This window comes from Polyodon spathula, chromosome 10 (assembly GCF_017654505.1).
Source record: "Polyodon spathula isolate WHYD16114869_AA chromosome 10, ASM1765450v1, whole genome shotgun sequence".
Taxonomy (NCBI): domain Eukaryota; kingdom Metazoa; phylum Chordata; class Actinopteri; order Acipenseriformes; family Polyodontidae; genus Polyodon; species Polyodon spathula.
Window position 1 is genome coordinate 30,701,575 of NC_054543.1, and position 27,427 is coordinate 30,729,001.

Below are 27,427 nucleotides of genomic sequence, written 5' to 3' on the forward strand. Positions count from 1 at the left end.
CTATCCTGCTAAATCAGAGCTCTCCATTGTTGAACTGGAAGGCTTCATCCAGGCATAGAACTTCAGACCTCCTCTGTGGTGCGGCCACCTGTAGCCAGAGACATAGGTAACATCAATGTCTTTTGGGGAGGCCGCTATCCCATCTTGCAGGATCCGGAAGCCTCTTTCTTTTTCGTACAGGTACCAGCCTCGGTCTGTCTTCTGTCATAGCTCTCACAGAGGATGTCAGGGAGCGGGTTGTATTTTTTCCCATCCTGACTGCGAGTGCGGTTCCAGGGGGTAGCTTCAGCCTGGTCAGCCCCAGCTCATTCCAGGATCTCAAGCCCACATCCAGGCCAGAGAGGTCCATCACTCTAAAGATGCCCATAGCAAAGCCAAACTCCTCCAGCATAAGGTCCACCTCCTCTGGTCTGGCTCCTTCCTCAGAAGGTAGTAGGCCTGCTGTTTGTAAGGTCCCATCATGCAGTTCCCAACAAAATCCAAGCAGTTGCCCACCGCTATTTTCAACAAGCGCTTGGCCAGCTGCATTGCAGTTGACACAGCAACGGGGGAGGTCCAAGGGCCACAGACACCCTCCAGCAGCTTCATCACGTGAGCCAGCACAAAGAAAGGGGCGCCCACCACTAGTTCAGGCTTAGAGGCAGCAGAGGCAATCTCGTCGATATTTAGCCCAGAGGTGTGGTGCACAGAAGAACATCAGGGCGACACACAGAGGGCAGCTAGACGAAGATTTGCTTCTTGAGAGCCATGTCTTTGAAGACGGCCTCCATCATCAGGTCAGGTCAAGCTGACCGGCCCGTTTCCACAGCAATGACTGGGATCCCAGCTTGACTCAGGGAGACAGCAATCCCTCTCTCCTGTGAGGGACAAAAGGAACCAAATATCTTCCAGTTCAGAGATAAATTCCTCACACTTGTATATAGCTGACAACAACTGAAAGATATATTATTTGCTTTTTTTTATCATTTGTATATCTTAACTTCAGCTAGATTACATTACTGTGCTAAATTTCACATATTGTATATGACTGAAAGAAACCCTGGCTAGTGAGTTCAGGGCAGACCTGCTTTCTAAATAAAGCAAAATGAAAGCACAAGCAATGGAGGCTCTGGTGTGTGAGATGCAGCTTTGCTGTATTCCTGCAGATCTGTTCTGCTCTTGTAATAGTATTTTGTTTTACTTCAAATGCACCCATCTTCTAAACTCTGACCTGAGGACTTAGAAAGCAATTGACTGAGAGCTATTTGTTCCCTCAGTTCTGCACATGCATCTAGGAGACAAATTGCAGCTTGCTAAAGCCTTCTGTCTAACGGACTAGAGCAGCAAAAACTATTATGCAAGATTCAGGAGCGTAATTATCTCTGTCCCTCTGTCACAGGAGTCTGACCTGGAATGGCTTGATTTTGCATTTTCTGTCCTTCTGTCAAAGTGTATTGTTTAATACTTGAACTGAGAAGGTTTGTGAAAGAGGTGATTCTAAATGGGCTCACAATGCAGAGGAATATGCCACATGAAAGAGTAAATGACTGGCCCTTTGAGGAATGCTAACCAATGTTTTCATTGGTCCACGTTATCGTGCTACAAAATATTTGGTTCTTCACTTTTTTATGTTATTCAGGATAAGCAAATCTAACCGTAACACACAGTGGTGGAGTATTACTTAGCTGCTACTGAGCATGACAATCATGTTTTCAACACGTGAGTGATGACCATGCATTATTTACAGTAGGTAGTGAGAATATGATAAGACTGCACTATTACTGATTGATTATGCATCATTTACTTAGGTACTTGCCTTTCTTACCATCCATCCATCCATTATCATTAACTGCTTTAATTCTTTACATGGTAGTGGTGAGCCGGAGCCTAACCTGGCAGACACAGGGTGCAAGGCGGGACTACACCCTGGATGGGACGCCAGTCCATCGCAGGGCACCACACACACACTCACACACAGGGCAATTTAGAGTGACCAATCAACCTGAACAGTATGTCTTTGGACTGTGGGAGGAAACCAGAGTACCCGGAGAAAACTCACGTGAACACGGGGAGAACATGCAAACTCCACACAGACAGACTCATAGGCTGGAATCGAAGCTAGGACCCTGGCCCTCTGAGGCAGCATCACTAACCACCAATGTTTTTACAGGTATACAAGTTTCTGTACATTTTTAATTTTTATTTAAACTGCTTATAGCCAGTTCAGTTAGGTACTGTACTGTAGATGTAAGGTAATCTTTATCTTTTGTAATTTTAAAGGTGTAAATGAAAGTATATGAAGCCAACAAAATAATTCCTAAAAAAATAATTATATATGTGTTGCCAACGCATTGCAGATCTCACATTTTCTAATATAAAAGGCGTATGTTAAATGTGTAGATTTTTTTTTTTAAATGGTAGTTTTCCATAGCTATTAGTGACCAAAAAAATTACTGAAATTCCTTTTGCACTTCTGCCAATGCTGCATTTCTTGTCATGAAGGAACACAGTTGACAGTCATCACTTGCATTCTTTCATGCGATCTAAGCAGAATAGTAACAGCTTTGAAGAAAGCTAATGGCTTTGAAAAAAATACAACAAAAACATGTAATTAATCTTTGCCAGTGCACGTTTCACATAGGAAAATGGGAAATGGTGGCATATTAGTTAAAAAGGAGATCTACAGGTTAAATACGAAGACTCAAACATAATCTGAGATTTTTCCTTTACACTGAGTACAGTAGAAGTGGGGCAGCTTCGTGCATTTTCTTAAAACATCTAGAGCATGATATTGTGGATATTGTGGACATAAGGTGGATGTTGTGCCGACAGAGGACTAGCTGTATTCTCTTCAGACTGACGCATTTCAAAAGAAAAGAAACAAAGAAAGAAAAAAACACATTCAGAACCCCACTGCTCCGCAATTGAAAATGAAAACCAGAACCCCTTTCATGTAGCACATCAAAGATAATCTGGTACAATGACGAACTGAGGTAGAAATGGTCTTTCATTACGACAATTCTTTCTATCAATTTCACTTAATTGTAGCTCATCCAATCTACACTGCACATGTCTCTAGCATGGGAAATCTATAATAAAGGAAACACAAATAAAACAGCTTATTCCTAACAGATAATGCTGTCAACACTTCTCAATTAAATACACACATACCTTCCAATTCAAATTCTCCAGAAAAATTTGATTTTTTTGTATCAGTACAATGGAATGGGGGGGGCAGCAATAATGTTAACAAATCTAAAATAAAGGAACAGTAAAGGAATATAGAGTCTTTCACTCTTCAAGCAAGGTGTTTGCCCCCATGGCGACTTCTTGTGGAACAGCCTCTTTGAGTCAGGTTCTAAAAAAAAAAAAACAACAAAAAACGGACAGAAAATAATAAAATCAAGCCATCCCAGCACACTTACTGTCCGAACCATTGAGACACTGAGAAAGACTTCTACTCAAAGTTTCTTTTAGTATTACTAAATGTAATTCTGACTCTTAATGTTTAAGCAGATGGGGATCTTATTACCTCTGATCACTATATTATATTAATTATTCTGATGTTTTCCCCTGATTTATTGACTTACTTATTAACATTACTCCATATAATCACTGAAATTAGATAAGTAAAAAAAGAAAATCAGGTTTAGGTCATTAAAATAGACTCCCAACTTTTTGACATCGTCTGTCTTGGCTAGGGATTCCACAGGGAGTGTAGCATTGGACCTGACACTCCCACAGGCTACAGAGGTAAAACCAGCAGTCACCTCACCACTCTACAGCTTGGACCCCCACTAGCCAGGCTCAAGCAGAATCCTAGATCACCGATCTAGCACAGGAGGGAAAATAATTGGGCACTCTAACTTTAGAAATAGACCTCCATGTGTTAAAAAGTATATTAAAAACAAGCCTTGTACTTTCATGTTAGCATTTCTTAGACGCTACTAGGCTAAACATTTGCACGAAACGTTAGAAGTGGGACGTAAAAATTTCACAGAACTCTTGGCAAGGATCAGAGACTGGATGGTATGAAAATAAACAGAATGAAAACAAAAAGCACGCCTGAGCTGCCCCTAAGGCATCTGTGCCGTGTTAGCTCTCATCTCCCAGCCTGTCACGCAGGACCCTCTCTCTCAAATTATTAGCGCATCCTGCTCCACAAACAAAAGCAAGTGTGCCCGCAAGTCAGGGAGAATCAAGGCACTTCGACTGGATTAATAATAGAACATGCTTTTATCTTCGGGAGGGAATAAATGTCAATGAAACTCACATCACGAAGAGAACAAAATCTCCTGACATAATGGAGAAGGTAGCTGTTAGAATGTTTTAATAAACTCATTTATTACTGAGATTTATACAAATGTCTACAGTATAAATAGAAATGAGTTGAAGATGAGTGGATTTTGGAAAGGGGAAAGGTGACGGTGGAGGATTATGATATTAAAGTTGACTGTCTGCGGCCTGAAGTTCAAAACCCAGTAGGGGACTTGTTTCTGGTCGCGTGCAGTGAAGAAGTGGGTGCGAGCGGTAATGAATCTGACAGTGTGTAGGTTCAGCCAAGCATAGTCTTTCACCCTCGACTGTACTAACTTCCAACTGCAGAAATCAAATCATCCAGTTGTGCTTCAAAAGTCAGTTACTGAAGCTGAAAGACTGAAACCCAGTTTTCAATTCCATGGGGTCTAGTTTAATTTTCTAAACAGTGCCAGACCTTAATACTGCCATCCTGAAATGTATTACCTTGACTAACCTTGCAGACCTCATTTGACTACTTTTATTGTATGTAGTAAGACCACAGCTGAATTAATATATAGTTAAAGAGCAACAGTATTTAGATCTAGCACCATTTAGAACAGTAAAACTGACACTACAGATTGAATGCCTGTAGTTGATGAGTGAACTTTTGTTTCAGGTTCAGTGGGTCTTAAGATTGTATGGGGACAGGAGATGGGTAGTATGAAGAATTTTTATATAGTGTATAGTAGGGGTGTACTGAAACTTAGTAATTACCTTTGTTAGATGTTAATTAAATGGAATAAAACATGTTAATGACTCAACACAAAACAATGAAGTCCCTTGGTTTACACAATTATTGAGTATCAATCACTACTAATAGTCTGGCAGTGTTATTTGTTATTGAACCTGTCGTGATCAAACAAACAATCATTCATATTTTACAAGCTATTATTTGTCTTGTCTTTTATCATTTTTTTCACTATCCTTAGTTTCTTTAGAAATGCATCATCTGTGAACTGTGGGATTGTAATTGTGGGTAAAGTGTCATCTCTGATTAAACTCGACAAAGAAATACATCTCTCATTCTCCACAGAGGTAGCTCAAGTTGGGTTAAATGAAAGGTTGTGTTAATGCGATGAATCAGTTGCATTTTTATTGTCAGTTTACGGCCTCAGTATCGCAGTAAAATGTCAGCGCCCAGGATGAGAGAAATTTGCTTCCAATCGGCTTTTAAATCACTCCATGCAGTTCATTGGTACTCAATTGTAAAGGTGATGGAAGGTTTGCTTTTCTTGTTTTTGAAATCAGCACATTAATAAACAGATTAAGTGTTTTGATTTATTTAATTCCTTTATTTAATTTTAGTTCATAGATATCCACATCTCCAGTGTGGTAATAATGTCAACGTGAATTGGGGCATTTTGCATTGAACAGACAGGAGGGTGTCAATACTTATATATTTCCACTAAATACTTTGTAAATCTTTACATAACGAATGCTGTTAAGTGTTCTCCACTACCTTGGTATAAAGACACACTAAATCAACATTTTCTTCTCGTCACATTTTTTTAAAATCAGCACTGGATTGTCGACCTACCTATAACAGCTGCCTGTCGCACAGGCATTGCCTTGTCGTTTTCCCAGCTGGCTCCACTAGGAGTGGTCTGCCTGGCAGCCGCTCTCTGTGTGAAGCAGTACTGCATGGCGCAGGCGTGCCCGGAGGTCAAGAGAGATGCCATCAGCTCCTGCTCCTTCTTCATCCCCTGAGCAAAGGGCAGGGTGGCAGCGGCTCCCACCTCCTGCATACATGCCACCAGCACGAAGGCCCCTCGCAAGCTCTGCCTGATACTCCCATACAGAACATATAGAAAGAAACTGGAAAGATTGCCTTTTCAAAAGGGTCTTGATCAAGGAAACGACTTGGAAAAAAAACTCGAATCAATGGAGCTTAATAAAATTCATATCCACACATTTCTCAATGTAGCGAGATGAGACGGCTACATAGGATAAGGAAAATAATGTTGATCGATGTTCTCTTGTTCTCGTTAAAACAGCCGGTAACTTTTTTCATTTCACCTTGATGTCCTTTCTTACAAGATTAAAGCAGGGTGGATTTATTGAATCAACGAGCGCCATAGTAGAATTTTATCAGAAAGCAGAGCTGTAAATCAAAGTCTCAAAGGGGCCAGTGGCTGTGTGTTGTCGGATCACTATATGAAATGAGGGCAGGATGAGTCATGCAAGTGTGCTTCGAGTCCCATCAGTGCAAAGTTATTGACCCACAGGAGTGTTGCACTGGCCTTTGCACAGTTAAAGAGGAATATAGGATACACATAAAACACCCTAGACTGCTGAATGCATTATTCCAGATATTTGGTCACTTGATTTAGGTTTATCTCAGTTTTGGAACGGCTGTAACAGGTTATTTCTCCGACATCAAAGAATATGAAGGGGACCACTGTACCTTGACACAAGGCACTTCAGTTCACAACCCCCTGTAGTAACTTCAGGTAAGAACTAAAAATCCTTAGTAAATTTCACCTCAATTGAACAAGAACTTCTCTAGATAGATGTCAAAACGTGTGACACAGAGACCGTTGGAAGGACAGACAGACAGCAGAAGATAAGTGTAAATGCAAGAGGGTGGGCGAAGATGTTTATGAAGGTCTATTACTATACACCATCACTGTCAGATGTAACAGTACCATTGATAAGGCTGTGTAATTGTAATTCTACTAGATTTTCACTTGTTTCTTTCTCTTCAGCTTTTTTCTAAAATAGTCCTGCATACATAACCACATGTGCCTATGTGCATGATTTTACAGTACCATTGAAGTCATTTAAAAACTACCTGTTAGCATGTATGAAACATTTCTAAAAAGTTCTTGTTATTTAGCTCATTAATTGGCTTAACTAATGGCTACTTTTCAACTAGGTTTTACAGACTCTGATTTATTGCTATCTTGCTGGTTTACAGAACAGAGGAAAAGTCTATGCGTTTTAAATTGAATGAAAACAAATCTAAAAAAGCATGCCTTCAAACACACATAAATAGCGCTCTTTGTGAAATGTAGTCAAATGTGCCTAAACTCTTAATGCTCTATCAAGTGCCCATTGTCTACAGAAGCAGTACAGCAGTGGTTAAAGCAGAACTATGTTCTAATCCTACAGACAATACCTCTCCTTGAAATCCATAATTTAAAATATATATTTGGGAAAGATGACTCATGTAATTATTTATGGGCATTTTCCAGACGTAAATATTGAGACAAAAACACAACAACAAGAGGTGAACAATGTTTCTTTCAGGCAGCGGAATTCAAACGAGTAGAACGAATGGAGATTTAACAAGCCCATCTCTGTGTTGAGTGAGATAGGGGTAGGAATTCGACCAGCAGCCTCCCTCATTTAAAAACCAGAGCTCAGCGTCGCTCTCCTGACAGCTCGTGCCAGTCTATCCCAGTCAGCTGGGACAATACCCCAATAGTTTAAACCTCACTGTTCAGACAAAGGGGCTACACTATCTGAAAGAACTAGATATCAAACTACACAGCAGTGCAGTAAAACATGCTTCAAATATATCCTGCTAGACATGATGGGAGTCAATGGGAACTAATATTATCTGTATATTACTTGCTCCGGTATATAGCAATCCCATTTATCAGGCATGCAACTGATTTCCATCCCACTCAATATCACTGTGGGAAATAAAAGGATTTAGAAGATTTACATGAAAATAAGTTGCTGTACACTATTGAAATGTTCAGACTTATAAAGAAGCACAATCTATTATTACATTATTATAATGACCTGTAGCCTGAATGCGATTAGTGATTGTATTATTTTTACTAGCAATCTATTTTGGCTTTGAGGTCTCATCTTTTGTGTCAACACTTCGTCTGTGTTTTAGTGGTTATTATGTCAGGTTTATAATGAACTATGATACTAGCAACTCCCCTTAATGTTGCCATTATTGCTTATTTAGCTGTTTTTAGACTTATTTCTGCAATTCTGTATTTCCAAAATATGAAAAGTTCAGTTTTTTTGTAGATTTTATGTAACTTATACTCAGAGAAATACAGCAATGATATAATTTAATGCAGCACAGATATTTCTTTTTTTATACACTTTACCCTAACTGACAGCCAATGAAGAGACATACATATTGATCCGTTCAAATGAGAAACGTTGAAAGCAGCACATTTTAATGTTGATTATAAAGAGGTGAGTTCAGATTAGTTCCAGGACACCAAGCAAACTCAATCAGCCTTAAAGAAACACAAACAATATGTTATTGTGCAGCTTATTTAAAAAAAAACTTTACCCTTTTGAGAAATTAGATAAAATCTTACACCCCTCATTATTATTCTTCTTGGGATTAAATGGAGACGAAAAAACAGGATGACCATGCTTAACATTCATCCTCGCACAGCTGTGAACTCAAAACCAGAGCTATCAGGAACATGAAACAGTGTGTACCGATCATCAGAACAGAAGAAGTGCTTCTCTACATAAATGTAAAAACTTAGTGTGAGATACAGACAAAGAGATAGATAGACAAACATAACCCCAGATTTTGCAAAAGAATGTTCTTAGTAATTTTCATCACCATTAGACAAGCATTTCTCAAGATAGCTACAGACCTTATTTACACAGAAAAACTGAACAGATATGAGCAAAAATCTGAAGTTTGGCATACTCCTTAATTACACTTTGCCACTGTAAATCCACGTGATAATTTTGTAGTTTTCCCATGCGTTTCCCATAACATGTTATACCATGCTTTACCATACCGCTCTGGGCTTTACAATGCTTAGGTATGCTTTATTACACATTGTTCTATGCCTTTACCACTATATCCCCTAGCATGATGAGCATTCCCTGCTAATAATAATAACCAATGCTAGAAAATGACAGAAAACAGCTGGATGTATTCCATATATAGTTCACAGCCACCGGGCCCTTGCAGTGACATCACTGCCCGAATGGATACCACCATTGATTAAAGTCAGAGGCAGTCGTTTTAGAGGCAATCAGATTTGACAGATGTTTGATCTCACCCCTCAAGTCTAATTCAAATTCATGTAGCTCGACGAATGTCAATCTGACCTTCACATTCAGTTTGCTAAAGAGCCTTGACATCTCCTTGAAGCGTTGACAAACGGAGTCGTTTTTCTAACAAGCTCATTAATTATTGCATTCTATCTGCATTTGCAATTTCTAATATGAAATATAATCAGTAAGAGCAGCATAGGGCCCCGGCTTCCACTTTTAGGGCACAACACAGATATACTGCTTATTACTGTATATACAGCAACCTGTCAGCCACAGTTAGTTACATACAGCTATAAACAATCATATTAAACACTAAAATATAACTCCTCAATGTGTAGTTTAGCTTCTTGTTGATTGTAATGTATCCAGTACTGTTAATCATTAAGAATACAAGCTTCTTCTCCACCTTGAAACCTACCAGGTGTAATCCAAGCACCTTTTTATTGTGAATATCAGCCCAATGAGAGTATAGTTCAAGGGTGCATTAATACAACTTATGAGCATGAGAGTTGAAGTAGAAGACATCTCAAACCAATATAGCATTGCGTCTAGACACCAATACGGGTGAATTTTAGAAATAACTTCATTAGCTCATATTTTACAATATTGTGATACAGTAGTCCATCATGTATCCGACTGTGGTGGGACCAGAATAAGGACCGATATGTAAAAAAGCAGATACATTAATCCTGTTTTAAATACCATTATACACAGCTGTAACAATTACTAGATTCACACACTTATTGTTTTGAAATTCAGCTATTATTTGGCAGCACCCCTAAATCCCTTGTTTCGAAAGATACAGGGTATTAATGCTTGTGGCAGGGTAGCTGTCTGCCATGTGGGTGCGTGCATTCGCTGCTGAGTGACAGGCAGGAGATCGAGACACGTCCCACAGGCAAACCAGATTTACTTACATATCAAGTGAACACACTGAACAGCTCACCACACTCCCTGTGCATGGAGCACATACAACACAGTGTGTGAAAACTTTGGTGGGATCTACAATCTCTGAACTAATCTTCACAGTTCAATAATAAACTAATGTTGCTGAAGAGGTTGATCATGACGGATAAACGGTGAGGATGGATATGGGTGGATAATCAATGGATTACTGTAGGCCTACTGCAATATGAAAGGCTCTATATAAATAAATACACTTACTACTGTAACAAGGGACACACTTACAGAGGTTCGTTTGCTCTTTAAAATGAGACCCAGCACACAAAACTTGGGAGTTTAGTGCTGACGTGCACTTTTAATAATACAAAATAAAAATGAACAAACAAAAAATAGCTCTTTTCAAGCCCTAACTAAACAGAACAGGAACATAACTATAAAACAGGACAGCTAAGCTGTTTACCTGTTAAAACAAACATAGAACAAAAAGGATCACACATTACCTTTTTTTACTGATGTGCCTGAGCACAAAATTAAGCAGGCTTTTCACACAGCAGCCTCCACTAGACGGATTGCTGCCTTTTTACATTTGGCAGCTGGCTTCAATTTATAATAGTCGGCAGCTGGCAAACAATTAACAATTAAGGCTTTTCTCCCCAGGACTACACTTTCTCTGCTCCCTTTATCACACTACTTAGTATTAAAATAGTACAAACTTTTGTCATGTTTTTTGTTAAGGTCAGGAAGTATCCCTTGCCTACTTTATCATGTTACAGGAACTTCTGATGTGTTTTTATACACCATGCATATGAGCAGTCCCTATGAGTGTGCACACTAACTTTGAAAGAGGGTTAACCCTTACTGTTAATAATGTATTTTCTGGTGTTAAATTAAAGCCAGTTAATTGAATTGCTTTTTCCAGATAAATAGCAGTTAGCAAGACAGCACTTGTCTCTAAACGAAGCCATTAGCAAAGGCACGCTAAATTCCTTCATTTAGAAATATGGTATCTTCTTATCAGAACCCATTTTCTTCTGATGAAACTCATAAAGGAAAGCTAAACTGATCTGTTTCAATTCGAGATGAATGGGTATGCTTTGCATACCAAAATGGCGCAATGCCATTAGACAGCGCAGTCTTTAACACTGGGAACAGACTCCCGGCACACTGAAACGGGCTGTTTAGCAGAACTGCTGCACTTTGATCAGAGCTCTAGTTATTATAACTCTCTGAACCTGCTGGGTAGGAAAAGCACCTGGGGGGCTGAGATCAGGGCTTATTAGTAAATCACTTTTCACTAAGGTTTTGACAGACATTCTTACAGTTGTTATTTGAAGTTATATTGACAGGGGGAATGATACTTTCAAAACAAATCTTGCAGCTGCTCATTATAATTTGGACCTGCGCATGCATCATAATCCATTTAATAAAGTTCCAAATGTGAGAGAAGCTGAGCAGGGGTGAAACAAATAGTATTCTAACATAGCAGGCCATCAAGAAAGACTCTCCAAGCAACTACTCCATATGCCTTGGAAATCACTTTAGAATTATCCAGGTGCTAAACGTTTACAGCAGTTACTTTAGGGTGGCCCTTGCCTAGTGTTCACTGATGCCTGCTTTTAACATTACTGTACGTTGATCAGGTAACCCTATGCAAATGCAGCATGTGTTAAACATAATGACATTGGTATATTTTAAAATAGACAGCATTTGATGACTGCCTCTTTGCGGATTGAATGACCCAACCTGCACACCATGAAACCATGCCTGTACCAGGTGAGCCACCCAGGTATCCCTGTGTATTCATATTGTCTCACCTGGGCAGGGATCTATCATTTAGGTTTGCTTCCTAATGACAAACAGTTAATAATGTACAATGAGCATCAGCCCACGCTGATAGCATTTCATATCTCTCAGTATAGATGAAATCAATTAAAATGAAAAGTGCTTAAAGAATGTACAGTACATTAAAAGCTCTGACAGATGACCTCATTCGCTGCAGCATCACATTCTCCATTTTTGCTACTCGATATCATAACAGCAATAAAGGTTTCTCTTAGTAAGCATTATTGATTCATAATCGAGCTGATTTGTTAAGTGCCTTGGCATTTGGCTGTAGACACTTTGCTGCTGCCACGGTCCATTATCATGCAGTGATTCCTATACGTCTTGGCATGGCTTTCATCCTCCATTTTAACACAGAACACAAAGAAAGAATGAACCAGTGACACTGAAAATCTCAAAACAAGTGAAGTGAGGCTGAGAATGAACAGCAGGGCTGAAGAGCAGTTTTAGGCTGATTACCAGCACACTTGTTTTATCCTCTAGTCACGGATAACGCTCTTGCAAATTGTAATGGAGTTCTTAACCAATGTACTTTAGATTTGTTTGTTTTTTACTTTGTGTCAATTTGTTTTTCAATCTTCACATCAGGTTTAAATCACCCCTCTTCCCTCAATAGAGCTCTCAGAATCATGTCAAACCTCTGAAGTACATCTGGTACACCAGAACGTAACTACTAACCTGTCCCCCTGCAACACTCATATCTAGTCTAAGTACATCTGGTGCATTAAAGTGTAATCATCAACATGTCCCCCTGCCCCGAATAAATATAAGACCTATGTGGTATTTTCACCAATGTATTTATTGAATCCACACGGGGTGTTGATTACAGTCTGGAGTAACAGGTGTGATCTGAGATAAGACATGAGTCTGAAAGCTCTATTAATTCTGATATATAAAGTAAATATAAACAACAAAAGAACACATCTGTTAAGTTAGCTCTGATATTTCAGATTCATACTAATTTACAGTTGCTCTTTACCTCAAAAAGCCTTTAAATAACCAAGTTATAAAATGACCACCTACTCCAATGTGTCTGTTGGTGCGCCTGTTTCACTGCCAAGGTTTTGGTGCCATCTACTGGCTCCATGTGGTGGTATGCAGTGAAAGACTTAAATAGGACTTTTAATATATTTCTGACGAGGAAAAAAATGATATTAACATACTGATAAAATATTGATAGTAAAAATAACGATGTAGTTTGTAGTGTGTAGTATCAGCATCATAAAAAAAGAGCAGGTATTGAACTATCTGCACACATGATATCGCCAAACGAATGTGCGACGCAAGCATTTGCACAGACAGCACCTATAGTAAAGTGTTGCTATTTGATTTGTGCTTTTATGTTGCGATTATGAATGTGTTTGTAGCATGGAACTGCATTGTGTGTGGCAGCTGTCACCCAAGACCCTCACGTAAACCACACGGTGTATCTCAAGGGTTATATCATGAAGAGAAAAAGGTTAAAATAAAATAAAGAACAGATGCTTTACCTCACTACTAAAGTAGACATTTCTGTCCCATACCTGCAACTGTCTTTGCAAACTCAATGTCTTTCTCTACAGTGCTGCTGTCAGTGACTTTATCTACAATCCCCAGCCGGACAGCCTTGAGCTGAGACATAAGAAAGTTTACAAACAAGAGGAGGCCATTCGGCCCATCTTGCTCGTTTGGTTGTTAGTAGCTTATTGATCCCAGGATCTCATCAAGCAGCTTCTTGAAGGATCCCAGGGTGTCAGCTTCAACAACATTAATGGGGAGTTGGTTCCAGACCCTCACAATTCTCTGTGTGAAAAAGTGCCTCCTATTTTCTGTTCTGAATGCCCCTTTGTCTAATCTCCATTTGTGACCCCTGGTCAGTGTTTCTTTTTTCAGGTCGAAAAAGTCCCTTGAGACGACATTGTCCACACATTTTAGAATTTTGAATGCTTGAATGAGGTCGCCACGTCATCTTCTTTGTTCAAGACTGAATAGATTCAATTATTTTAGCCTGTCTGCATATGACATGCTTTTTAAACCCTGAATAATTCTGGTTGCTCTTCTTTTCACTCTTTCTAGAGGAGCAATACATTTTTTGTAGCGAGGTGACCAGAACTGAACACAATATTCTAGATGAGTTCTTGGAAAAGAGAAGAGCAGCAATCAGGTGCATGTATTCAGAACGCAGGTGAAACCACAGAGCACTGAGCACCTCTATAGCTATGCCAGGAGAAAACATCTGAGCAATAGTCAAAAGCAAACCACACCAGACACTTTTTGTAGTCTTCTACCTAGTTTTTAGCTGCCGTTGTAACCCAATCCAAACAAGCTCTTGTTCCAATATCAAACTGGGGTTTCCCTCAATTCACCAATTTGCAAACAACAGTCATTCTCCATGGTCAGTCGCATTTTGAAAAGGTGTACTTCACCTGTACTTCACCATGATGAAATGACGGCCCTCCATTCTGCGATCATGTACCATGCATCGATTCAAAAAGCAATCCTTCAATAAGTTATTTGTTTTCAATGGCTATCTGCAATGGTGAGACAGGTATCACACTGAATGTACAAGTCTTGACATTTTCATTTTGAAAACCAGATTTTTCATTGGACGGTTATTAGACACGTTTCTCATCAGAGTTTAGTTCATTATTGCAGCATTACTGCGAGTGCAGTAGAAAGTCTTTACTATCCGGTATTTCTTTGGTGAAATGGTACCTGTGGTGATGACATCCAGTGCAGCCCGAGAGTCACTTCAGTGAGCCCGACCCGAGCCTGGAACACACGTAGAGCGGCAACACACAGGGTAAGGAATAGATGGCCATTGATTACAGCAAAGCACCCTGCCACAGGGTTCATCGCTGTCTTGTCATCTTTACTAGGGGTGGGGAATATCACATGGACCAGTACTTGGAATTCAGACAGCACTATATTAGCGCACAATGAACAGTGACCCCTCCTAAGTCCCAAACTGCATTTTCTTTCTAATTTAGAGTGTCCAGTTATAGAGTTATATTCCCTCAATGCCTGAGCTCCCCACCAAAACTCAGGAGAACTTAAGATCACCTTTGAATCCCACCGCCAGGCCAAATGACTACTCCCAAGAGCTTGACAGCAGATGATGGAGATCTACCAGCCAATGATGGACAAAGCACAGCCCTGCAGGGGTCCACTTTGAATTCACCGAGTGAGCCACTCTGGGACCCCAAGGATACTCTTTATAAGAACAAGCAAAGGTATTTCCTTTTTAAATAAGTGTACATAATATTAATACCTAAAGCTTCTGATGTTTCATTTGTTGAGAGTATGATCAATTATGTGTGGTAAAGAATGAGTGTACTCAAACCCTGTTTATAAACCAGTTTTTTAAAACTGAACACTTAAGAATGAAACGGCTACACTGTGAAAAACAAAAGGAGAGCATGCTATACTGGAGTAATATATTTCTTCAGCTAAGCCTGATCGAGGTGTTTGGGTAAGCTAGGTGGTGAAGCTTCCTGTGACCCTACACTGGAGTGAGCGATGCGGTAATGGCAGACCGGGGCTAGCTCCAGGCCTCCTCGGAAAGCCACTCCCTCGATCACAGCCACTCCCGGCTTCTCGCTTTCTTCAATCATACCGATCATGGGAACCAGAGGGGGGCCTCGCATCTCCCCTGAGAATGCCTTGATATCGGCACCTGCGGACAAGAAACCCAGATTCCAACATTTTCAAATGAACCCTGTAAAGCAGCAACATTTACACGGTGCCCAGACTTGCACTGTGCTCAAAAGTATTAATTTCCACCTGTGCAGACATACATTCATTTTGAAATCTATACAAATGATGTGCAACATTAATGTTACCCCCCTATGACAGATTTCTCTCTTGGTGTATTAAACAAGAACTAAAAAAATAAATGTCTTACCTCTCATTAACAATATTACTACAAGTCCCCTTTTTGCATTTAGCAATTTTTTGGTTTTCTTATGTAGCATGTTTATCCTGCCATCACACTATACATTAATTTCCTGTGCTACAGTGAAACAGATTGCCCCTGACACCCACATAGTTCTCTATGTTTAGCATGCATTGTGAATATGGGTGAGGTCATAAGGGGACATTACAAACAACAGTACAGCAGGCTGACTCACCGCCACAGAACTTCTCATTGGCTCCACACAACACAATAGCTTTCACTTCCTGGTCAGCAGTTGCCATCTTCATTGTCTCATAGATATCTTCTCAAACTGTGCAGCTGAGGGCACAAACAAATACCACAGACAGGGTCAGCTCAGCATTGTTGAGGGCTTACACTACACTGTACTATAACCAGTAAACATGAAGGCTATCACAGGGGAGGGGGGGGGTTGAATACAGTCTTTACCCCCCCCCCCCCAGTAAACCAGTAAATGTACACCCCTTGGCCTCAGACTTCTACCAAATAAAATGTGCCAATTGGTCATTGTATTTGAGTAATGGAGTAATTTAAATCGTAACTAAACCCAAACCAATTATCCCTGCTACACTTTTATCGTGTTGTTTGTGTACTATCTGTAAATAAGTTGCTTTTCTTATCTAAGGGAAAGGCTTGTGTGTACAGAAGGACTCCACTAAATATCGCCACCTGGGGGCTCACGTCATCGGCTCAGCTGTAGCTTGCCAGGGCAACAGGCGACGATGACGCCAGCTGACTTGAAACTTTACCCTTCCTGCTGATGGGGCAAAGTGCGGTGACTGCGAAGGAAACTGCGAAAACGGGGTAGTCGTTTCAATTCGAGACCTGAGCTAGCAGTGTCCATGCAAATGTGTCTACATGGCATGATGCAGGTATCGCAAAGTCCAGAAACACCACTTTCTGCATCGTATAAAACGGAGCTGATTTTGCCAGTGCTTGCTAGTCTATTAATCAGTTTGAAATGTTTTTTTTTTTGGTGTGTGTGTTTGTTTTTTAACTACATGAGCATTTAGATATTTTATTTAACACCATTTAATCAAATAAACTTCAAAATTATATCGCAAAAGTTTACCGGAAGCCATAATAGCAGTAGTATATGAAAAAAAAGAACTACAAAGCAGTAATTCAATATGTTAACGTCACATTATAGTCAACGGACTATATTGGACTTTAAGAAGCACCATTGGTTAATTATGTAGGGTGCTGGAAAACTTTTGGCCACATATAGGTATTTCAACTTAAGTAACACATATCATAACCACTTGGAAGTTGGTTACTATTCCAGTTTACTTTTTCGCGGTGTAGTTGACAAAGCAGCGTGTGTTTTAACTCACACAGCTTGCTCAATTATTTAAATATGTTTGTATTTATTTATTTCTTAGCAGACGCCTTTACCCATGGCGATTACAGTTGTACTTTAACCGCTCACTCTTTCAAGAAAAGCTAAAATTAAAACAAAAAAAAATCGGTATCAACAGCATATAGCGGTACCCCATATATTTTACCCCATTTACCCCCTTAACGTTTTGCTCACTAAATGTCTAGGTATCCCTAGATTATCAGCCAACTTCAGGATCATGCTTTGGACTCCGTTTATCAACAGGAGCAAGGAGATTCCTATGCATTTTTATAAGTTACACGTTGGAGTGCTGCTTCTGGTGGGGTAGGGCTTGCTTACTAAAATATGTAGTGTTTCTTTTTGCAAAGTGTAGACAATAACCTATCTAGGGATACCTCGATATTTAGTGAGCAAGGCGTCTAAGGGGCATCAAAAGACGTACCCCCATGCTTTCTGTATTGCTTATAAAGGGCTACGTTGTGTTGCTGCTCGTGGGGTACGGCTTGCTCAATAAAATCTTTAGTATTTTTGCAAAGTGGAGACGATACTCTATCATAAAACACCAGAATATTTAGTGAACAAGGCGTCTAAGGGCGTACATGGGGCATCAATAAACATGTTCCCATGTTTTCTGTATTGGTTAAAATTGGCTACACTTTACACGCTTTCACCAGGTGAGCGCAAATCAACGAAAATGTATTCCCTTTGGCGTTTGTAACTGCCCCAGCTGTTTGAAGGATGCACGTGGTCTGTCTCAGTCCTACGCTTCTCCTGTTCCCTCCATACCCAATGCTGCAAGATTGCAGTTCCGTCTCCTGCGCAGAGGATAGCAGCGTTCTCGCTGCTGCCTGGATAAACCCGTTGATCTCTGTCACACCCATACATCCAGGTGCTAGCAGCAGAAAGAAAGTAAATATTCTTACCCTACACAATGCGGTCTATCTCAGGTTTAGTGTTCCTGGTTGCCGCGGCTACTTTCTACCTTTACCTCCTCTCGACCAACCTTCCCCCTGGGCCGAAGCGACAGCTCCCACAGGATGAGCTCGAAAAGTCAGGCGAAGACTTGGACCCTGACACGGGATCGGAGGAAGGCAGGTAGGCTGAGACTGAGTCGGCCTGGATCGGGGCTCGCTGAGCGGGGTAGTGGCTGTAGAGACACATAAGCAGAGAGACGGGAGAGGATAAGAAGAGTCCCTGTGTAATCTTATAGAAAGTCGACAAGGGTCACAGGACTCACACGTTTGGAGACATTTGTGCTTTCTCACACCCTTTTATGCCAAACACATAATAGTTGCGCTAGTGATCACTTATACTGATATTGTGTCATTTGTTGTTCTGTAACACAAAATAAAAGTTCTTTTGCACAATAACAGTTGAAATGGCCAGCGTCTTGGCGTTTTCTAAACGTTGGTCAATTTTGGAGTGAATTCAAGTTTCACCGAAAGAAAGGCTATTTTGAAATATGTTTAGAGAAATAACAAATATATGCTGTGTTATAAGCCTCTTGGGTAGCACGTCCAACAGCAGGCTCTATACATTTAATCAGCCATTAAGTGTATTTCAGTGATAGGATTAAACCCACACACTTACAGTATGATGGGTAGTATTAGTGAAGACATTCTTTCATACATACATCTCTAATGCGTATCACATTTTTAGATATAACAAACTGGTGATCCAATTGTAATTAAACTTGGTGTTAATGAGTTCTGACTTGAGTTCTGAATAAGTTCACGATTGGTTACGATGATGGAGGCTATAGCTCGGGAACAGGTGCTTTACTGCCTATATATTCAGAGACACCCTTTTAAATATTACAGTAGACATGTTTTGTTTTTTATTGTTTTAAAGGGGTAATAAACTATTGCTTTTAAAAAAATAAAAAAACTTTTTTGTTTAAATATTTATTTCTTTATTTCTTAGCAGACGTCCTTACCCAGGGCCACTTACAGTTGTTTTCCTGTTTTAACAACTTTCTGGCAAGTCCTTATTGTGTTTTCTGTACATTGTTTAGATTTCTAAACTTTATTCCCCATGGCAATGGGCTCCAACTGTTTGTTTATCCTGCTATAGTGTAAGCTGAAGACTCAGTAGAGTGATAAAGGCACCAGCCTCAGTGTTTGACTTGGTTTCTTATGCGTTTTACCTCAGATTCACTGCCTGTGCAGCAAGTATTAGACTCCCTTCAACAATATGTGTGCAGCATGGCAAATGATGACTGTTTGCATTTAAGATATACAGCTTAAAATACACATCAGAGATGTATTGTATCGAAAGAATAGGATTTGTTAATCTGTGCTTTCCACTTGAAGCCAAGTGTGGTTGTCAGGCAGTGTTTCTGATCATGTGCAAAATGTGCTTTGAGCTCTGAGTAGTTTGAGTTTGGAGAGGACTGTATGCAGCTGAGGTTTTCTTTGATCTTGTAGTCCAAGATTAATTTAAAATGTCACTCTATTGGAAAGGCAGACGCACGCTCTTCAAGCTAGTTTCCTCTCCTTTTGGATGCAAGGACACACCTACTGTGGCTAATCAAGCTCGTATAAACACCATGAATGGGTATTTTTAATTGTAAATATTTCAGGATGGACAGTCCTACTCAAGTGGACCAAAATGGGGTTTCCGCTTATTAATGCCATTTTATTGTTATTATTATTATTGTTGAAAAGCCCTCGGAGCAAGCATTGAAATTTATTCAAACATCATTTGTCGAGTGCCCGTATGAAGCGTCTGATCGCTGGTCAGTGGTTTTAGAACTAGTGTTATCAATTATTGTCCTCTGACAGCCATGCCTTATTGAGCAATAACAGAACGACTGACCTCCATAGAAAACAATGAGAGAGCAGTGTCCAGAAGTTCTATATACGTGCGATGTGAGTGTGTGGTAATATAAGTGGATGGGGAAAAGCACATCTTTTATTTTTCGTTTTATGGGAAGTAATAATATGTTAATAAACAGTTTGGATTATGTTTTTTTTTTTAAATGTGGTATACATTATTGTGGCAAAGTGCCCCGCCCCTACGTATATTTTGTGTTGTATGTTGTGTGTTAATGTTGGTGTATAGTCATTGGCACACAGGATAGAAACAGGTCTGTGTAACACGAGTGTTTAAAATGTATATTTGTATTTAGGCACAAGGATTGCACAGCACTTCACGTGCAAGTAAAATGTAATAATACGTAGGCACGGAGAATTGCACTTTATTAATTCACATGCAGTTGTACCGATTAGCAATTGAGTCTCGGTACAGCTGTATAAAAGCAGCATGTTTTCACTCACTCTGGGTTATGTGTTCGGTGAGAGGAGAGAATTAAAAACGAGAAAACTAAACAAAGTAAAATATATAACCGTTGTTTTGACTCGCAGTGTTTGTCTGTTAGTCCACTGTTTGTTTAAGTGTTAGTCTGTTTTGTTTGTCTGTTTATTTTGGCCTCACGTGCCATGTGCTGTTTTTGTTACAACCTTTTTATTTTCTTACTGTCTGTTTATTAAATGCTTTGCGCAAGGAAGTGCTCAGTTTCCCCAAAACTCCACCTCTTTGTTTATTTCCTGGTTCCTGTTTCTGGTCTGACGTCCCCCACTCCAGCCGTCTTTGTGACAATTGTATATTTGCATACAAACAAGCCAACCCCAATTGTTTGAATGACTAAGAAGTAATGCCGACTGGACTGAGATGTTTTTATTTTTTATTTTAAAGTAATCCTTGCATTCAGCTTCTATTAATAGCACAAAAGAAACCTTAGGCCCAACACTTGACTGCTAAACTACACTGTGTAAGACTGCAGGGCTTTTCCACAAGTCTTACATCTGTTGGGTTGAGAAAGCAGCGTTAATCCACGTCATCTTTAATATGTGAACCAAAAGCTGTGGGAAGCTATGAGTATACACCATGGGCATGGAATAGAATGTGCTGACATCCCCAGTTCCATAAGGAGACTTTTGGGGTGAGGCATTCTTAACAGTGAAATGGATACAGTAAGAGAATGCTGCACACTGGCCTAGCCAGCTTTATTTTATCACTGGAATGTTGGCTTGATTTCTTGAAGCACTTTTGGATAAGTCTTGATAATACGTTATGATAGTTTTCATTGAAGAGCAACTCCCAATTACAGAAGAAGCTGGGAACCTGTTTCTACCAGGTTTTCACAGCACAGAGGCGATTGCATTACCTTCACTTCAAGACTTACAGCCAGCAGAGTCCCTGTTTCAAAGCAACAGTCCAGGAACAAACAGTAGACAATAGCAGTCAATTTGCAGTGCAGCTTATTGCTGTCTATTTTGGAGCCAGCCATTTCTCCTCACCCCCTGACCCCCCATTTTCACAATTCATTATTTCAACCTCATCTGTAACCACAAAACACTCAGTAGTAGAATATACAGTAATGCTGAAAGAAGCTTAACACAATTCTTAAACAAACATTTCGACAAGGTCAGATTGAGAAAGACATCTAGCAGGAACATGTTTCAAAACATTTTATAAAGTTGCTTTTAGTATTGCTATTTCCCGTCTCTTTCCATTTTTCTTATTTCAGATCCCTTTTTTTTAACGACTAAACACATTTATCTTTTGAATATGGACTACACATGTGGGTGTTCCAAAGCATACTTACTGTTCATGTTTCAATGGCCAGCTTACAGCAGTGTGACGTCACAATAGCTCCACCTCATTGATTATTTTATGTGTCCTCTCATTTTCCTCTCATTGCACGCGTTCCTGAATACCCACAAAACTGTTCCCTGATAAAGCATCGGCAAAAACGTTTGGCCCATTGCCTAAGGGGTCGATCACATCGACCTATACCCTGTCTAATAAGCCACAATTTGATTTCTTTCCACACCCAGGCTAGCTTTAACATCAGTAACATTCCCACTAAAACTAGGTGGTTGATGAAATCCAGGGGAACTCCCCAGTGCTGTAAACTGCTCTCATAACATCTAGGAATGGCTTATCCATGCAGGGGATACAGTTGGTTAATCAGATCAACCCTAGTGTCCTACCTGTAATTGAGAAGAACACTTTGTATCCGCTGGATTTGCTGCATGGCTGAATTCAAGTTCCATTCTTTTTTTCCCAACCTAATTTAATTGGATTGTCCTATTAAGTGATACTTTTATATAGAAAGGTCGACTGCAAATATGAATACAGTACAAGTCTGATGTGATTTCTCAGAATCATGGAGTTGCTTTTCAAATTTCAGTCATAGGGGGAAGGAAGAGGAACCAGGGACCTGAAATGTGTCTCATCTTTAATATGACAGGAAATGTTACCATGTTTCCAATAAACTTGCAAGAGAATATTTAAGCAATAATAAGCAACCGTAATGGGTATTTAAGCAAAAATAACCAGAGGCAATTACCAGATTTTATTTTATTACAGGTGGGGCTTGCAGAGTTGAAAGGACATTTTGTCACATGATTTGATTCTCTAGACCAGCTCAAAACCAGGTAAAGGTAGATGAAAGAAATAGCTTAATATAGGAGCAACAGAACCCCGAACCCCTCAGAATGATTGAAACACCCTAAAACAGGAAGAGAAATGTGAGAAGGCAAGTAGAACAGCACGGTCAACCTTCATTTGTCATCATTAACCAGACCAAACTTGGAAAATGGCACCACAGCCAGTTTTCATTTTGAGAACATGATCATACTGATCATGTTAAAACATGAGTGACTACGAAACAATCCTTGGTACCATGATTTACCCAAGCTCGTTGTGCAAATCATGAATTAGAAATGGTGTGATTTCACTTGGAATTACCACAAGGTTACCGTTTTGAATACCCCTTGTATTTTTTCTTTGCTTTACTAGATGAAGGGATGTATCTAAGAGAATGTGTGGAGACCTGGGCCCGAATCCAGTCACGCCTGCCTGAAACGTGCCTCACTTTAGCCAGTGGCCTTACCCCACAGCTAAAAAATGAAAAAGTAACACAAGACCAGGGGTGGTCAAAGTTGGCTCCTCCACTCCTGCATTTTGTTCCAACCCTTTTCTAAATTGTTTAATTCGATCAATTAAACCTCTGTCTAGACCCTGACGTAGTTAATTATATCAACTAACCTGTTAAACCTGGAGTGGAATGGCCCTCCGGGACCGTGATTGAATACACCTGCACTAGTTACACAACCTAAAATCAGACTAACTGTTTACAATGGACTCCTACTGTAAATGTAACATGTATAAACATGAAAATAAATATTTATAGCCATCCTGTAATGTCCTGTGATTAAAAACCGCTGTGCTTAGACATGTCACTTGGGAGGTGATCAGATGTCCTTCATTGGAGCAGGTCTGAGACATGCAGAGCGGCCATGGACAGTTGTTGACGTGGCAGCGTTCTGTGAGTGGTTACAAGCACACCCTAGATATACAGTGTCACACAACTAAGGATGCCATATGAGATGGGGCCAACTGGCACTGTGAACAAAAAAAGTTGCTTCTATATTGAAGGTGTTCGATTTGACGTCTGTCTAGAATTAAATATGTAACTCATGCCCCACATGGTGAGGGGAAAAAAAAGCCCCTTTTGATAACCTTCAACCTCATTTTTCAGCATTTAGGGAATGACCTGGACAAATAACATTTGTATCATTTTAAAGCTTGTTCCAAGGGCTTATATCAACAATAAATAATGTATTAAAGTCAAAGCTGATTCGGATTGAGCTCTCCACAGCAAGCAGGCAATGACACCTGCGTTCGATTTGTATTTAAGTTGCTTGAATCTGCGGTGATTGATGCTCTCCACAAGCTGTTGACTTTTCTTAACACCATTGGCCCTCACATGGTGCCTGCTTGCTGTGGAGATCTCAATCATCCAAATTTCACTTATCTATGTAATCGTTTCATGCAGCTCTGTGTCATTGATGTAAGGGTAGAGCAAGCCGCCACTTGAGCTGGAATGGCCCTGTTGGCACCGGGTGCAATGACCAGTCGTGGCTGTTGTACACAGGGTTGGGGTCAAGTCCTGTTTGTAAGTTTCCAATTCCCTTTTAATCAATTCCAACACATCATTGATCAAAATTGCAATTAGCCATATTCATTTAAAATGTGCTTCTCACAGTGGCAGCAACTTATTTAAACTGGTTGCTGTTTGTCAATTAAACTGGCTACAGATGAAAGCAGTTGAACAATTGGAACAATTACAGCATGACTTTGAAACTGATTTTAAAAAGGAATTGGAGGGGCTCCCGAGTGGTGCATCCGGTAAAGTGCAGGATGCGCCCTATAGCCAGGACATTGCCAGTTAGAGTCCAGGCTATTCCATTGCCGACCATGGATAGGCATTCGTGGGGGAGGCGCACAATTGGCCGAGTGCCGCCCGGGCTTGCCTACAAGCTGCCTGGAGCTGCATTGTCCTCCGACGATGTAGCTCCGAGGTGGCTGCATAGTGAGTCTGCAGTGTGAGAAGAAGCGGTCGGCTGACGGCACACGCTTCAGAGGAGAGCGTGTGTTCATCTTTGCCTCTCCTGAGTCAGCGCAGGGGTTGTAGCGGTGAGCCAAGCTTAAATAATAATTGGATATCCTAAATTGGGAGAATAAATAAAGGAATTGGAAATGGAATTGGAATTAAAGAGGAATCAACCCTAACGCTGGTGGTAGAAACTTGTTGCCCACAGTCTGGATTCTCCATTGGTCTGCTGGGAGGTTCTTTCACCAGCAGCTCTTCATGACCACCTTGTAGCAGAGGTATCTTTTGAGGAGCTCCGTGGTGATTGTTTTGCCCGTGCTCTTCTGTCCTCTCCCAGGACTCTGACGTTCCCCTCTGACCTGGAGGAGCTGCAGGAGCTGGCTGAGTTGCTAAAGTTCTACAAGACGGAGCACACTGGCTACGTGCTGCTGCTCTTCTGCAGCGCATACCTATACAAACAGTCCTTCGCCATCCCTGGCTCTTCCTTCCTGGTTGGTATTGAAGCAGTGATGGGATTGAAGCTAACAAGATTGTTCCTTTATTCCTGCCGGTCATGCACTTCTCAGAAGTGCAGTTTTAAAATAACCGTGTTACAGCAAGCATGGCTTTTCATTTACATAAATGCTATCTGGAACTACACCGGGTTATGAAATCTGTTTGCGACATGTCAGCTAGTCTTGCACTTTGGTCATTTCACCTTGAGAGTTCATCCCCAGCTCTTCAAGGCTTTCTTTCCTACCATTAACCAACCAGCTGATTCTCCTATTGAGTAACCTGCTTTGCAGCCTGACGTGCTTTCACCCTGAAACACTGCTGATACGAAATAACCCAGGAAGTGAAACGGTAACAGACTTCCTTAAAGGCAAAGCAGGTATGCTCAGCATGTTTTGTAAGCTAGTTCTGTTTTAATTATGGTCTCTCTTTCAGAACGTGCTTGCAGGGGCCTTATTCGGACCCTGGCAGGGCCTCTTCCTCGCCTGTGTCTTGACCACGGTGGGCTCGACCTACTGCTACCTGCTCTCCAGAACCTTTGGCAAGCAGCACATCGTGAGGCTGTTCCCTGACAAAGTCTCGCTGCTGCAAAGGAAGGTATGTGCAGGTTCCTGGGCGCAGGTCCACAGGCAGGACACTATAAACCGGGCCCCCCTCACAGCAGGGCTCTCAGGCCAGTTTGACCACGTCATGACGTACATTGTGCTCTTGCGTCACAACGAAGGGTTTCATTTCTGTCTTTACTATATCCTGTTGGGGAAGCTTATCCCCGGACAAAGGGATATAGTGGAGGCACCCAAATGTTTTTACACACAATGCATCGAGAGAACCGCCTGTCCTGTTGCGATTGCTGAGGAAATTGGAAGGCTATCTGTCGGTCTGTCACACTTGTTTGTACTCTGTTTTCTTTATACAAATATCAACGTGGGTAACCGCTTGTCTGTTTTGTTGTGTTGGCAGATGGAGGAGAACCGGAGCAGTTTATTTTTCTTCCTGTTGTTCCTGAGGTTCTTCCCCATGACTCCAAACTGGTTCCTGAACATCACGGCTCCCATTCTCAATATCCCCATCTCCATTTTCTTCTTCTCCATCCTCATTGGTAAGACCTCCAGAAATACAGCACAGTCTGTTGGAGGATACTGTATCACAATGTGATTGCACTGATTGCAGTACCTTTGTATGTATGCTTGAATTATGACTTTTGGTGCAAGTGTAATTATTTTTTGTCTGTAGTCTCACATTTTACCTGTATAAAAGATTCAGGTTGTGTTTGATTTTTTTGTTTTAAAGATAGTCATTAAGAAAATGTACAAAATAGTGGGAGAAGCACAATTGCAAACTGTCTTAAAAAAATGAGGAAAGGCAAAGATCTATCAGAAGTGGGTGATGGTGGGTTTGAGGTGCCACTGTAGAAAGGACAGTCATGTTGGTAAGCTGCTCCTAGACCTATGCGTCGTCAGCAGAGTCTATCAACAATGGCAAAACGAACAGAAAGATGAGGCCAGTAGAAGCTGAAATACTAATGACTGAATGGATTAACGTCCCTTGAGACACAGCATTCTTCTGGAGCAATCAGGACATATGGTGGCCCAATCTGACATGAGGTCCAGTACAGGTCCTTATAAAGTGTCCAGGCATTGTGGATGCTCCTCTAGTCTGATTGCCACCTGGCTTCCCTGCAGGTCTGACCCCATACAACTTCATCTGCGTGCGCACCGGCGTCATTCTCTCTGAGATCTCGTCTCTGGATGACCTATTCTCCTGGAGCACCCTGCTGCAGCTCCTGGCCATTGCTCTGGTGGCTCTCGTCCCCGGGGCTCTGATCAAGCACTACAGCCAGGGGGTGCTGAAGCTGGACGAGCTCGACAAGAACAGACACCAACTCGACAAGAACGGGCACCAACTTGACAAGAAGCTCAGATGAGCTCCAGCGAACTTTAAGATCTTAAGTGTTTTATTTTTGTCTTAATGAATTTTATAGCAAGCATGTGTTGGTTTTTAAACTGGTTAGGATTGTGTGGCTGTGTAGATTCAGGACTGATTTGCTTGCTGTTTGGGGAGTTTTTGATAGGCTCAATTCCTCACACATGGGTTTGTTGTGTGACCTGAAAATAGGATTAAATAGCCTTGGAAACTCCCCCCGTCTGTCTTGGATACATTGGTGAGGGGATTATGTGTGTGTGTGTGTGTGTGTCCATAGGTGAGGATATATTTATGTGGCTGCCTGCTGCTAGACCATCACGTTTGAGCACTTAATTCA

General features: G+C 40.8%; 1 protein-coding gene and 1 pseudogene across 1 annotated transcript; one reads left to right on the forward strand and one right to left on the reverse strand.

The window, feature by feature from the left end:
- LOC121321933 lies at nucleotides 1-18,151 on the reverse strand (annotated as a pseudogene).
- On the forward strand, nucleotides 18,058-27,427 carry LOC121321406 (transmembrane protein 41A-B-like). The gene is made up of 5 exons (XM_041260333.1): nucleotides 18,058-18,365; nucleotides 25,013-25,166; nucleotides 25,603-25,764; nucleotides 26,128-26,266; nucleotides 26,850-27,427. Exons 1-5 carry the CDS (start codon nucleotides 18,202-18,204, stop codon nucleotides 27,089-27,091), a joined length of 861 nt encoding a protein of 286 aa, XP_041116267.1. The 5' UTR covers nucleotides 18,058-18,201; the 3' UTR covers nucleotides 27,092-27,427.

What these genes read in the sequence shown, in the direction of transcription:
- LOC121321406 (XM_041260333.1), top strand. Translation starts at nt 18,202, where the DNA reads ATGCGGTCTATCTCAGGTTTAGTGTTCCTGGTTGCCGCGGCTACTTTC. An exon ending in ACGGGATCGGAGGAAGGCAG is followed by an intron (nt 18,366 to 25,012) that starts GTAGGCTGAGAC and finishes GTCCTCTCCCAG; the next exon opens with GACTCTGACGTTCCCCTCTG. An exon ending in TCCCTGGCTCTTCCTTCCTG is followed by an intron (nt 25,167 to 25,602) that starts GTTGGTATTGAA and finishes TCTCTCTTTCAG; the next exon opens with AACGTGCTTGCAGGGGCCTT.